The following is a 13,495-nucleotide window of genomic DNA, read 5'->3' on the forward strand; positions in this document are numbered from 1 at the left end:
GAGGACAGGAATTCTGTTCATCTTTTCCTCTGCTCTAACCAGAGTACCTTGTATACAGTAGGAATACAACCAGTATTTGGTGATTAATTAATTGATTGGCTGATTGACTCCACGCTTTGCCGCTAACTGAGTGACTTTGGACAAATTCCTGAAGTCCTTTGAACCTCTTTTTTTTTATATTATAAAAATGGAAATAGCTGACTCCAGCCTGGCAGGATTGCTTCGAGAAAATGCGAACAGTGCATACTAGTCTCCTGGCACCGCTTGGCACTTGAAAGGTGGTCAATCAGCAGAAGTTCTGGTGCCCACGTTCACAAAGGAAGTGCAATTTGTGCCAGGTTTTGAAGGTTTAATAGGGGTTTCTGGGTGGCCAGGAAGAATGGAGACATTTCACACAAAGGGAACAGCATGTGCAAAGGTACAAAAATGTTCATGGCCCCGGTATATTCAAGGACCATTGGAAGATTGAATGCTTGAGCATAAGGTTCTTGGAATGAAGAAGCAGGAGTTGAAACTGGAGTGTTATTTGGGGCCAGTTGGGGAACGACCTTCCCATGCCGTGCCAAACAGTTTGGACCTTAGCGGTGAACACCAGTAATCCAGAGCAGACCCAGTGACTGGCAGTTCAGCATGTCCTTAGTTTGTCCTGCAATGTCTTGGCAAGGAAAGTGTCCTTTATTGCTAGATCTTTCGGCAGGGCCTGGCCAGAGCTGCCAGCATTAGCAAAACCCAGGAAAAAGGAAGGCACGAGTTACATTAAATTGTAGGGTGGGGACAGCAATAACCACACTTAGCTTTTTAAACCCCCTTGTAGGGCAGGCTGCACACAGGCCCTTTTCCACTGACTGTTCACCTGCTCCCTGTACTCAGGGTGCAACAGAGGCCAGGAGGCCCCCCTGTTAGTGACATGTGTTGTGGAGCGCTGTCCCCAGAGCCCCAAGGCTGGTGCTGGCGGTCCCCACACCCGCGTCACATCCCTTTCGGTTGCTGGCGTGGTTTTCCTCTGCACTGGCTAATGTGATTGTTCCGCTCCAGAATGGAATCTGTTCTCTGCCACTCGTCTTTCCAATTTGGCAGGCTTCCCCTTGCTGGCTCGAGAATTTCCCTCTCCAGTCTGTGAGCAAGCTTGAATTACCCGTCAGGAAGCTGCTACGGCCTGAGGATGTGCACGCGAGTATTTTCAATTCTCAAAACGGGCCCCGCACCAGCCAGCACAGGGCACTGAAAATTTTCAATCCACACGTTGGAAAGTTGTTTTACTTTAGTGAGAGGTGCTACCAAGCAGCCAAATCAAAAGCTCAGAGGACAACCGGCGTGTAGTGGAACGGGGGAAAAACCCACACTTAGCTTCAGAAATCCTGGGCTGAAATCCCTTTGCCCCTGGTTCTCGCTACCCTCATCTGAATCTAAGCATGGAATTTTTTTTTTTTTACCAAACTCTCCAGACACGGCTTATATTTTTATATACACGTATGGGCGGGGGTGCTGGCTTTCATTCTGAGAGCTTCCTCTGTACAAACACTCAGAGCTGTTTTACTGCCCCGTGGGGAGCAGGGAGTAAGCCAGAGAGCTAAGAACACAGCTCAGAGGCAAGAGTGCAAAGCAGGGAACCAAGGAACTTGGCCAGCTCCCCTGGGTGGAAATAAGCCCAGGCCCAAGGAGAAACTAGAGGGAGGAATGGAGAAGAGAAGAAACAGAAGATGTTGCCGCCAATCAAAAGAGGGGATTAGTTCCTAGCTCAGCAGGCTACAGGGTGTGACCATATGCAGGGTCCAAAATGACTTCTGAAGAACTTCTTATGTGCCAGGCACTGTTAGAAAGGAGAATACAGAGATGAGTAGGACTTCCTTTTTCTTACCTAGCTGTCACAATATTCCCAAGAGGTGATATTATCTACCCCATTTTACAGATAAGAGAACTGAGGCTCGGGGCGGTGGCGGGGGGGGGGGGGGCAGGGGGCGGGGAATTGCAGTTCTAAATGCAGAGCCCTGTGCTTGTTTCCATCAGGGATGTGGAAATGAATTTTTTAATGAAACCCTGTACATAAATTGCCTAGCACAGTGCCTGGCAGCTAGTAATAGGCTGTAAATATTCATTCCCTTTATAATTTACAAAGCAATTCCTTGTACATTGTCTTGATACTCACAATTACTCTATGTAATATTTATTACCTCCATTTACATATGAGGAAAGAAGTTCAAAGTGTTTAAGTAACGCACACCTGTAGTAATTGTAGAACTGAGATAAGAGGTGAGGTGTGCTGGCCCCAAATCCCTCGCTCTCTCCATGCCGTTGACCAGTCATGTAGTCATTCATTCATCTGGCAATCCTGTTTTTGAGAACAAATAAGTCTGCAATAAGGCAGTCATCTCAGAGTGCTTTGATAAAGGCACAGAGTGTTCTGGGGGACAGAGGAGAGGGGGCTCTATCCCTTCTCAGGACCACAGAATGTGGGAGCTGGAGGGACCACAGCAATTCTAAAGTCTTGTTCTCCATTTTAGCAAGGGGACATTAAGCCTGAGCACCCCTGTCACTAACAGGAGAGAAATCAGAGAAGCTTGTGTATTTGGTCTGCTCCAGAACTAACACACAGGCTCTGTGACAGAGCCAGGACTGACTCTCAGAGCCCTGTTCCTTCTTTTCCAGGTGCTCTGTGCACAGGGCAGGAAGGAGAGAGCAGAAAAGCACTTGCTCTTCCTTCCTTCCTTCACCTCTTTCCTCTCCCCCTTCCCCCTCCTCACCCACCCATCAGGGAGCCATCTTTTCATCATAATGACTGGCAGAAAGGTCTGAGCAAGCAGGTCCCCAAGGTGCCAGAGGACCAGAAGGCATAAAATATTTAGCAGCCAGTGTTGACAAGAAATGGGTTTTAGGAAATTGAAAACTCCCCTGTCACGTTACAGTAAACTGTTCTGATGCAGCCAAGGGCTGCCGTGACGCTATGCTCCAGAGAGTACTGGGAAGTGTGAAGGCAGCGGCTCTGGCCAGTGGCTCTGGCCTGCCTCAGGCTCCCTGGCTCTGTGCGGGCAGAGGGGCCCAGGCTGGGAGTGAGGAAGCAGGGCCCGAGGGTGGCCCTGAGCAGAAGGGTCAGACGGAGGTGGCCACATCTCGTAGGTATATAATTTACTGGGGTTTCTTTCTGCGTTAGTAAACTACCACATGGACATTGTAGAAAATGTAAAAAGTTAAAAATTACAAAGAAGAAAGTTAAAATTACCCCTAATCCAAGTACCGTTAACATTTTGGTTTTTCTTCTCCCCTCTATCTATAATCTAATGTATTGTTACATTTTCGCCCAATTGGGATCACACTGTGCTTACAATTCTGTAGCCTATTCTTTTCAATTAATTCATAGCAAACATTTTCCAATGTCATTAAACATGCATCTATAACATCACTTTTAAGAGCTACGTAGAGTATTCTAACTCATGGGCGAACTAAATACCATCGTTGATTTAGTGAATTCCCTCTTGTTGGGCACTTGAGTCGGATGCAGTTTTTCACCATCATTAAACATTGCCGTGGTGTGCACCATTGTTCACAAGGTGCAAGAGCAAATTCCTGGGAGAGAAATTTCTTACCTAAAGTAACGTGCGCATTTAAGTAAGCCCCACGTTGGACGGAGCGTCGAGGGTTTGTAGGGGGCTCAGGAACCAAAGGTGGTGAGTTCCTAGGAGTGCGGTAGACAACTGGGGTGGAGGAGACGCTTCCAGCCCGTGTGCAGTGTGTCTGGATGACCTCTTGGGGACACAGCTGGCCAGTGGCTTCCCGTAGTGCCAGCACCTACCTCCCGGTGTGCTGTATCCCACAATCCAACCTCCTCCTCCTCCACCAACACAGCATTCTTCACCTCAGACCCTGCCAACTGCATCCCATGCATGCCTACCTGCAAGCTCACCATCGTCCCTGCCAGCTTCCCAGCCTGGCTCAGAGGAGGCTCGGGCTGGGCCCCAGGACCTCTGAACCCCTCATTCCCATCGCCACCTTCATTAATGTCTTCTGGGAGGACCTGTTCTCTGGGGTGCTAGAAACCATTTTCTTTTTTTTTTTTTAACTTTGTTTCTTCGCTTTTTTTAAGATTTAAATCCACATTAGTTAATATAGAATAATAATGTTTCAGGAATAGAATTTAGTGATTTATCACTTAATATGTAACACCCAGTGCTCATCCCAACAAGTGCCCTCCTTAATGACCATCACCCATTTAGCCCATCCCCCCAACACCCTACCAGCAACCCTCAGTTTGTTTTCTATAAGAGCACATAAAAGTCTCTTAAAGTTTGTCTCCCTCTCTGTTTTTACCTTTTTTTTGTTTCCCTTCCCCTATGTTCATCTGTTTTGTTTCTTAAATCCACATGCGAGTGAAGTCATACACTATTTTTCTTTGACTCACTTATTTCACTTAGCATAATACCCTCTAGTTCCATCCACGTTGTTGCAAATGGCAAGATTTCATTCTTTTTTGGTCGCCAAGTAATAGTCCATTGAATATATATACCACATCTTCTTTATCCATTTGTCAGTCAATGCACATCTGGGCTCTTTCTATACTTTGGCTGTTGTCGATAGTGCTGCTATAAACACTGGAGTGCATGTGCCCCTTCGAATCAGCATTTTTGTATCCTTTGGGTAAATACCTGTTAGTGCAATTGCTGGGTAGGGTAGTTCTATTTTTATTTTTTTGAGGAGCCTCTATACTGTTTTCCAGAGTGTCTGCACCAGTTTGCATTCCCACCAACAGTGCTAAAGAGATCCTTTTTCTCCACATCCTCGCCAACATCTGTTGTTGCCCGAATTGTTACTTTGAGCCATTCTGACAGGTGTGAGGTGGTATCTCATGGTGGTTTCGATTTGTAGAGAAACCATTTTCTAGAGCTGGGATTCACAAACTTCAGTGTGCACATGAGTTATCCGGGGATTTTATTTAAATGCAGATTCTGATTCAGTAGGTTTGGTGAGACCTGCCATTCTGCATTTCTGACCAGCTCCCAGGCGATGTCAGTTCTGGATATTGAGGAAAGGCTTGTTCTTCCTGATAAACTGAATTTGGATATTCGTGTTAATCCATGAATTCAGTGGGTTGAAATATCGTCTTTCGTACAGGTATCATATCAACAGTTCACGTAGAGTCTGAGATATCTGAACAATTCCTGCTTCAGCCTCCAGACTCTATCTGCCTTCTTCTCCCACCTCCATAACATTAGCTGTCATTATTTGAGCACTTACAATAGGTTAAGCACTCTGTGGTATCGTTAGTCCTGTTTTACGGATAATGAATATTGAGGCTCAGAGAGGCAAAGTAATTTGCCAAAGGTCATAATGGTGGGGCTAGGATCTGAACCTAGACCTGTCTGGCTCCCAAGTCTATCTCTTGTTTACTTTTTATGTTTCTTTTTTTTTTCCTTTTTATTCCCTTCTTCATATTTTGGGAGTCTAATGGAGACCATCAGGTGTCTTGGGGGCAGCTTTTGCATGGTTTCACTCAGATCAGGGGGTTTGACCTCCATTGTTGATGACAAGCCACTGTGAGATCAGGCAGGACTGCGTGTGAAGGCACTTGGGACATTATTACAAGCTATATGGGCTGTGGGACGATAAGTGGTGAACACCTTGCCGGGCGTCTGAGTATCGGTGTCTCCATTGTCAGGTTCGCCTGGAGTGGCCCACAGACTTAGCTATCAACCCGATGGACAACTCTCTCTACGTCCTTGACAACAATGTGGTCCTGCAAATCTCTGAAAACCACCAGGTGCGCATTGTCGCTGGGAGACCCATGCACTGCCAGGTCCCCGGCATCGACCACTTCCTGCTGAGCAAGGTGGCCATCCACGCAACCCTGGAGTCTGCCACGGCCTTGGCCGTCTCACACAATGGGGTCCTGTACATTGCTGAGACCGATGAGAAGAAGACCAACCGCATCAGGCAGGTCACCACTAGCGGGGAGATCTCGCTGGTTGCTGGAGCCCCCAGTGGCTGTGATTGTAAAAATGATGCCAACTGTGACTGTTTCTCTGGAGATGATGGCTACGCCAAGGATGCAAAGCTGAATACCCCATCTTCCTTGGCTGTGTGTGCCGACGGGGAACTTTATGTGGCTGACCTGGGGAATATCCGAATTAGGTTTATCAGGAAGAACAAGCCTTTCCTCAACACCCAGAACATGTATGAGCTGTCCTCACCAATCGACCAGGAGCTCTACCTGTTTGATACCAGTGGAAAGCATCTGTACACGCAGAGTCTGCCCACAGGAGATTACCTGTACAACTTCACCTACACTGGGGATGGTGATGTCACACTCATCACAGACAACAACGGCAACATGGTGAACGTCCGCCGGGACTCTACCGGGATGCCCCTCTGGCTGGTGGTCCCAGATGGCCAGGTGTACTGGGTGACCATGGGCACCAACAGTGCACTCAAGAGTGTGACCACGCAAGGACATGAGTTGGCCATGATGACATACCATGGCAACTCTGGCCTTCTGGCAACCAAAAGCAATGAAAATGGATGGACAACATTTTACGAGTAAGTATCACAACAAGGCCACTTGATGATCTTGTTTCATGAGATGTATTGTACGATTAGAGGTGAGTCAATGGAATGAAAGTTTTTGGATATATTTTGTTTTCGCTCAGAATTTGGGATGCAAACCATTATTGCCTACAATATGTTCTACGTGTTCATATTCCAGACGATTGCTCCTAGAAAGCAACACGATGTAGTGGAAAAGGCATGAACTTTGACATTAGAAGAGTTGGGCTTGCATCCCTCTAGGCCTCAGTTGCCACATCTGTACAATGGAAATACCTGCCCAGCATAGCACATAGGGAAGTAATGTAGATAAAAACCGCAGAGCGCTAACATCTTCATATGATTCCTGTCCAGAAATAATGGCAATGGGAGAAAGAACGGTTCCATGTAGATGAATTTTCCACGTAATCAAAGCTCACATCGTCAAGTTTCAAAAAAATATTTGTTTTCATTTTAACCATTTGGGGTGGAACTTAACAAATGCTTTCCATGCCTCCCTTCTCAAACCCGTTATACGAACATAATGAAACCTTTCTCTTTATGAGTCGAGATCCTTAATAAGGAACAGCCACAATTGCATATTATGTAGAAAGTGAGGCCAGAACCCTTTGCCCCTGCCCAAAGTGATTGTAAACTGTTCTTTGATCTGCTCCTGTGTCTCTTGGTATAATTTTACTGCTTCCCCCCCTCAGAGTGGCGCTATTGCATCACTATATGTTATGGTCGTGCCACCCACCCCCAGGGGCTCACTTCCCTTCCTCTCCTCCAGGGTAGCACTTCTTAAGTGGTGTAGCCAGAAAACCAGAAGTTCGGCTTATTCCAATCCTAGTCAAATCAAATACATATGTATCTGAGGTCTTCCTCTTTGAGCTATTTTAATGAATGGATTTTGTACCTTCTCATTTTGCTACAAGGCTGAGATCTTGGGGGCGGAGGGAGGCAGGGGTTGGTGGCCGGAAGCTTTAAAAAATCTAAGTAGCACCAGATATGGGCTAGGAACCACATTACTGCATTTAATCCTCACAACAGCTCTGGAAAATGAACAATAGTATCCGTTTTATAGAAGTAGAAACTAAAGCTCAGAGAGGCTCTCTGTTAGACAGTGAGAATGTGGCAGAACTGGGGTCTGTCTGATGCCAGAGCTCCTGCGCTTTCAGCCCTGCCCTGCTGTCCCCTGCTGAGTTTGTTAATCCCAAATGAACTTAAATCCTTGAACTGTAAATTTTTCTCAAGCTTGTTCAAGCATCAGTTTCTCACAGTCCTGGAATCCAGAGGAAAAGACTTTGTAATAGATTTTTCAGTACAATTTGCACCCAAAAAAATGTCACAGCAATTTGTACAAAGTTCACTGGCTAAATTCCTGTCTCCAAACCCGGGCCTTGTTAATTACAAAGAAAGACAAAGATCCAGGAAAACAGCAATTATCTTGATTAACTCATTGAAAGGGAAATACACTAATTCAATTTCCCTCCATTGCCCAATGGAAATCTCTTCTACATTATTTAGCCAACACAGGGGTTTCTTTGTCAGAGCAAAGGGGAGCACTCAGTTCCCAAGGTCACTCCTTCATATCCCAAACTGAATGTTTACACATCACTGCAACCATTAATCTCCACCAACCCTGAAATCTAAAACCATTTCCTACACCTCCACCAGAAAGGATCCCATTCCCTGCTCCCTGTCTCCCTTGATGGAATATATAGCCACAGTTGTTTTATGAAGAATAAAAAGGTAGGATAATCACTATTTATAAAATGGCATTTGGAATTCCCAAGAATCCCCTGTGAATTGAAGATAAAAGCCCTAAAATTAAGAGAGAAACTTATCTTGACATCCCCACTGTGTGCCAGGATCTTTTTCAACTTCCTATGCCCAGCAACCTCAGACCAGAGAAATTAATCATCCGCCATTTTGTTACCAATGAACAAACTGAGGGATTAGGAACGCAGAGAGATTAGGGAGCAGTCTAAAATTACACAGGGAGTACATTGCAGAGCCAGAACACAAATCCATGTCCTTTCATCCACCCCGACTAGGTTCACCTAAGTTCTTTGTGACTTATCTGTATGGTAGGGATAAAAATAGTACTATTTCATGGGATAGTCTGAGGTTCAAAATTTCAATGAGATAAAATACGGAAAACTCAGGGTCTTACTCACCATAAGGAATCAACTGAGAACTGCTGCTGCTGTCACCACCACCACCATCATCATCATCATCATCATCATCGACGACGTCACTTCAAGCAATACAAGTGGATGCACCAGTAATTGCAGAAATATTATTCAGGCATGAAAGGTATTCCCCGGGAACAGCTGCAAGTAAACTAGTCAAGGGAGCAAACAAAAGTTGTGACGAAAGTAGGTGGGAATTAAAGTTCATAGCAGGGGAGCAGAATCAAGGGTGGAGTCTGAGAGATCAAGGCAGAACTAGGAAGGGGTCAGGTCCATAAGAATATCCAAAATGGGCTGAAAAAAGGCATGCAGAGTGGGTCATGAAAAAATGGTTCAGCTCAGACTGTGAACAAAGCAAAGGTCCCAGATACCTGTTTTCACTGAATATTAGCCCTTTGACTCAGGGGCTGGCTGACTGGTTTCCAGACCTAGGTTTCAACCAGACAGAAATCATGCCTCCCTTACCCCATTTCAGGGTCATTATGGGGATCAAAAAAACTAAACAAACACTAAAGGTAAAAAATGCTTGTAAACCGTGAAGCTCTCAAGAAGTAAAGATGCAGTATTATCATTATTGTGGTGTTTCTTAACACACATTTTGAAAGATTTTGCCAATGCACCATTGCTCTAGTGAATTTTCTGCTTTTAGCTCCATGAGGCAGTTTAGTGGATTCCAACCCAAATGCTCTAATATTTTTTTTAAAAATCAGCCCAGGCTTGCCTGTAGCACAGGCTATTACTGAAACAAGTTTTAAGTTGGCTTTATTGATCCTTTCAACAGATTAAATAATGCATCTATCATAAACACAACACACTTCAGAGCAAGTCGACTTAGGAGTTCACAGTTCTGGGGAATGAAGGTTACTTTCCTCTCATCAGCCTACAGGTCTGCTGGCAGAAAACCTCAAAGAACTCTGTAATGCAATCCTCATCTCCAATGTGTGGTATCATTAATTTCAGACTTGGGCTCCTGGCCAGATGGCATTCAGTGGCTAAGAGAACGGCCTCATGAGCACGAGGCAGGTTCCAAAATTCGCTTGCTGGGTGGGTATGAGCAGCCAGCTTTCCTAAGTTTAACAGGGGTAAGTGGCTCTGGTATCCCATGGTGCCCTGTGACAGCTTCTGTCATAGTTATGCTCACACTAAATACTAATTTGTCTCTGTATCAGGCTTAGGGCTTGCCACCTAGTAGGTGCTCAGTAAATATTTTATGAATGAAAAGTAAATACAGGGAAGGGAAATAAAGAAGGGAGGAAAAATAGGCTGTAGCGATAAGAGTATCAAATCGCAGCTCCAGCATTATCTGTGTGCCCAGCAGGACATAGAATTCAAGTGGTTCAAGTAATGACACTTGGCTTAAGGGTTTCACTGGAGGATGTAAGAGCTAGAAAGTATATCATTCCCAAACTTAACAGTAGGAATAAGCCAGGCAAATGGCAAATTCATGAGTTTTTCTTAAACTTCTCTAAGGTCACAGGGCAACCACCTAACCAAATCCAGGGAGAGAGACTCCTGAAGAGAAAGCCGAGATGTGAGCACTAGCTTACCTGGGGTTAACACAACTGGTCACAAGAGATCAGCTAGGGTGGTTTGGCAGATTTATGAAGGCTAAATGTAAACTGACAAGAGAGCTTGAAGCCCTTAGAGGCTGCAGACAATGGGTGAGAGAGTCCACATCCTCTCCATGATTTCTCTCCACAGCCTGACCAGGTAACTCTAAGAAAAGAGTAGAGAAAGATGTAAGTGTCTACTGTGGTAAACTTGGGAGGTCCTGCCTTCTGTTCCCATCCCAACCCACTGTATTTCCCATATGGAACAAAAGCCTTCATCTGTGGAGAGAAAGGCAGCCACCACTGTCCTCCCTAGGCACTGGTGGAGACCCACTGCCGCTGAATAAGGGAAGAAAAAAATTTTTAACTTCTGTTAGGAGGGGAGGGGGATAGGCAATGGGTCCAGAATTACAGCCTGACGGGGGGCAGGAGCACTCACTGAAGAGGCTACATTTTTGAGACTCGGAACACATGGTTACATAAGACCGAGGCTTACTTAAAACGAGAGAGAACTCTCATGCTCACCACCCACCCCCATAGTTTAGCTAAAAAGCTAAACACAACAATGGAAAGCAGAATAGTACCATGAATGAGGTAAGAGAGGGATAAGGGCTGGAAAGAGACCCTCCCTGAGGCACAGCACAGAAAGGGGTTTTAACGCTTAAGATGGAGTTGACACTGAGAAAAAAAAGTCATCTGACAAACTAGTTTAGCTCCCTAAACACAAGACATCACTAGAGGAACTTAAAGCCTACTAAGGTCAACCAGAGAAACATCAAACTTCAAAGCCAGCCCAAATCCTAACTAAATTAACTCAAACCCCTTCACTAAAGTCCCAGCAGAAGGAAGCTCCTACTCATTTCCAGGCATAAAATCTGTTACCTCATTTTCTAGTGTAGTACACAAGATGTCACACTTTCAACTTAACATACAAAAAGGCTAGAAAACACAACACACTCCCAAGAGACAAAGGAATCATCAGAACCACACTTAGATATGACACAGACGTTGAAGCTGTCTTTCAGGGAATTTAAAATAACCGTAACGTTAAAAGATCTCATGGAAAAGGTGAACACTATGAAAGATCAGATGGATATTTTCAGCAGAGAAGTGGAAACCGTAAGAAAAAAATCAAATGAACATCTAGAAATGAAAAGTTCCAGAGATGAAGAATGCCTTTAATGGGCTTATCAGTAGATGGAGACAGCTGAAGGAAGAAGATGGGTCAATAGAAACTACCCAAACTGAAATATAAAGAGAAAAAAAATAGTGGAAAAAAAAAAGATACAGAACCCAGGCATCCAAAAGCTAGGCATTATCAGCTTGTCTAATACACATATAGAGATCTTCCTCGACTTACAGTGGGATCACTTCCTGACAGACTTTACCATAAGTTGAAAATATTCCAAGTCAATGAATTTAATACACCTAACCTACCAAACATTATAGCTTAGCCTAGCCTACCTTAGATGTGCTCAGAACATTTCCAATAGTCTCCAGTTGGGCAAAAGCATCTAATACAAAGCCTATTTTATAGTGAAGGGTTGAGTATCTCATGTAATTTTTTACATACTGTACTGAAAGTGAAAAACAGAAATGGCTGTATGGGTGCAGAATGGTTGTCAATTATGGGATGTTTACCCTCGTGATTCAGGTGACTGACTGGGAGCTGTGTCTCCCTGCTGCCCAGCATCACGAGAAGGTGTCACATCACTAGACTGGGAGAAGATCAAAATTCATAATTCGAAGTACAGTTTCTCCTGAGTTCATATCACTTTTGAACTATCATAAAGTCAAAAAATCAGGGCACCTGAGTGTCTCAATCAGTTAAGAGTCCGACTTCAGCTCAAGTCATGATCTCACAGCTTGTGAGTTCAAGCCCTCAGTTAGGCTCTGTCCTGACAGCTTGGAGCTGGAGCCTGCTTCAGATTCTGTGTCTCCCACTCTCTCTGCCCTTCCCCAGCTCGCACTCTGTTTCTCTCCTTCAAAAAAAATTTTTTTTGTTAATAAAAACCTTTTTTTAATTAAGTCAAAAATTCATAACAAAACATCGTAAGTCAGGGACCACCCATAATTAGAATTCTAGGAGAAGAGCAAAAGAGCAAGGCAGAAGAAATATTTGGAGAAATAATGTAATTATGGACACCAAACCACAGACCCAAAAAGTTCAGAAAACACCAAGCAAAGTTCACTCACACACACACACACACACACACACACACACACATCTTAGTCATCTATTCAAAATACAAAAGAAAAAGAGAAAATCTTTAAAGCAGTTGGAGGGGGAGGCATTTTATATAGAGGAAAAAAGATAAGAATTACAGCAGACTTCTCATCAGAAACCATGCAAGCGAGAAGACAGAAATGCTGAAAGGGGGACAAAAACAACCAGACTTCTATACCCAGGAAAAATATCTTTCACATAAAGAAATGTTATAGAGGTATAGATGTATAGGCAGGGATAAGAGAACCAAGAAAGAATGGTTAGGCACTCAGGCATTAAAAACAGTGAACAACCTTGACCAACCCTGAGGCTTAAGGGCAAGGCAGGGCAGAAATAGGATGTTGTTACTGAAGCCCAGTGGAAGCCATATAACCGTGAATAAGTAGCTATCTCATAAAAATTATAATTATGGACAGATGAAGCCGCTATTAGAAATGTGGCACTGAAGTAGATCAGGAATAAGGAAGGCTCCTCTTAACATCCAGTCTCTTGCCAATGCCTACCATTGACTGAATCCAAACAGAAACAAGCCAGAAAGCAGGGGAGTACAGGGGGGGGGGGGGGGGGGGGAGGAGGGGCAGTGATGTAGTCAGCTCCTCTGGGTACAGAGAAAAGCACAGAATGGATCTGAGGGGAGAGAGGATAACCAGCACAGACACTGACTGGCTCTGTGACCTCATACACCCAAGTGGCAGAGCCAGGATTCAATCACAGATCTCCCTGAATCCTTTCCACCAGATGCACTGCTTCAGGTACAACATCAGTGAGAGATCAGACCTACCATCGGTAGGGTGTACCAGATGTTAGAAATCCTCAAGGCTAAAATGCATTGGTGGGACTTAATTCTATAGGAAATTAGCAGCAAGTATAAGTTTTAATTGCAGAATCCAAAAAGTACCCTGGCTCTGGTACAGTTTTGGAGAAGATAATGATGTAGCAGTGCCATCTTTTATAGTAACCTGAGGCCAAGGGAACTATCCATGTGCATGGGCTGTGAATTCTAATTATTCACA

The 13,495-nt window shown here is 44.5% G+C and overlaps 1 protein-coding gene across 1 annotated transcript in view; it reads left to right on the forward strand.

The window, feature by feature from the left end:
• Positions 1-13,495, forward strand: part of TENM4 (teneurin transmembrane protein 4) — a 747,207-nt gene that overhangs the window by 701,925 nt on the left and 31,787 nt on the right. The window contains 1 exon segment of the mRNA XM_047823379.1: positions 5,648-6,525. Within this exon segment, the coding sequence (XP_047679335.1) occupies positions 5,648-6,525 (878 nt within the window).

Source organism: Prionailurus viverrinus, chromosome D1, assembly GCF_022837055.1.
Source record: "Prionailurus viverrinus isolate Anna chromosome D1, UM_Priviv_1.0, whole genome shotgun sequence".
NCBI classification, from domain to species: domain Eukaryota; kingdom Metazoa; phylum Chordata; class Mammalia; order Carnivora; family Felidae; genus Prionailurus; species Prionailurus viverrinus.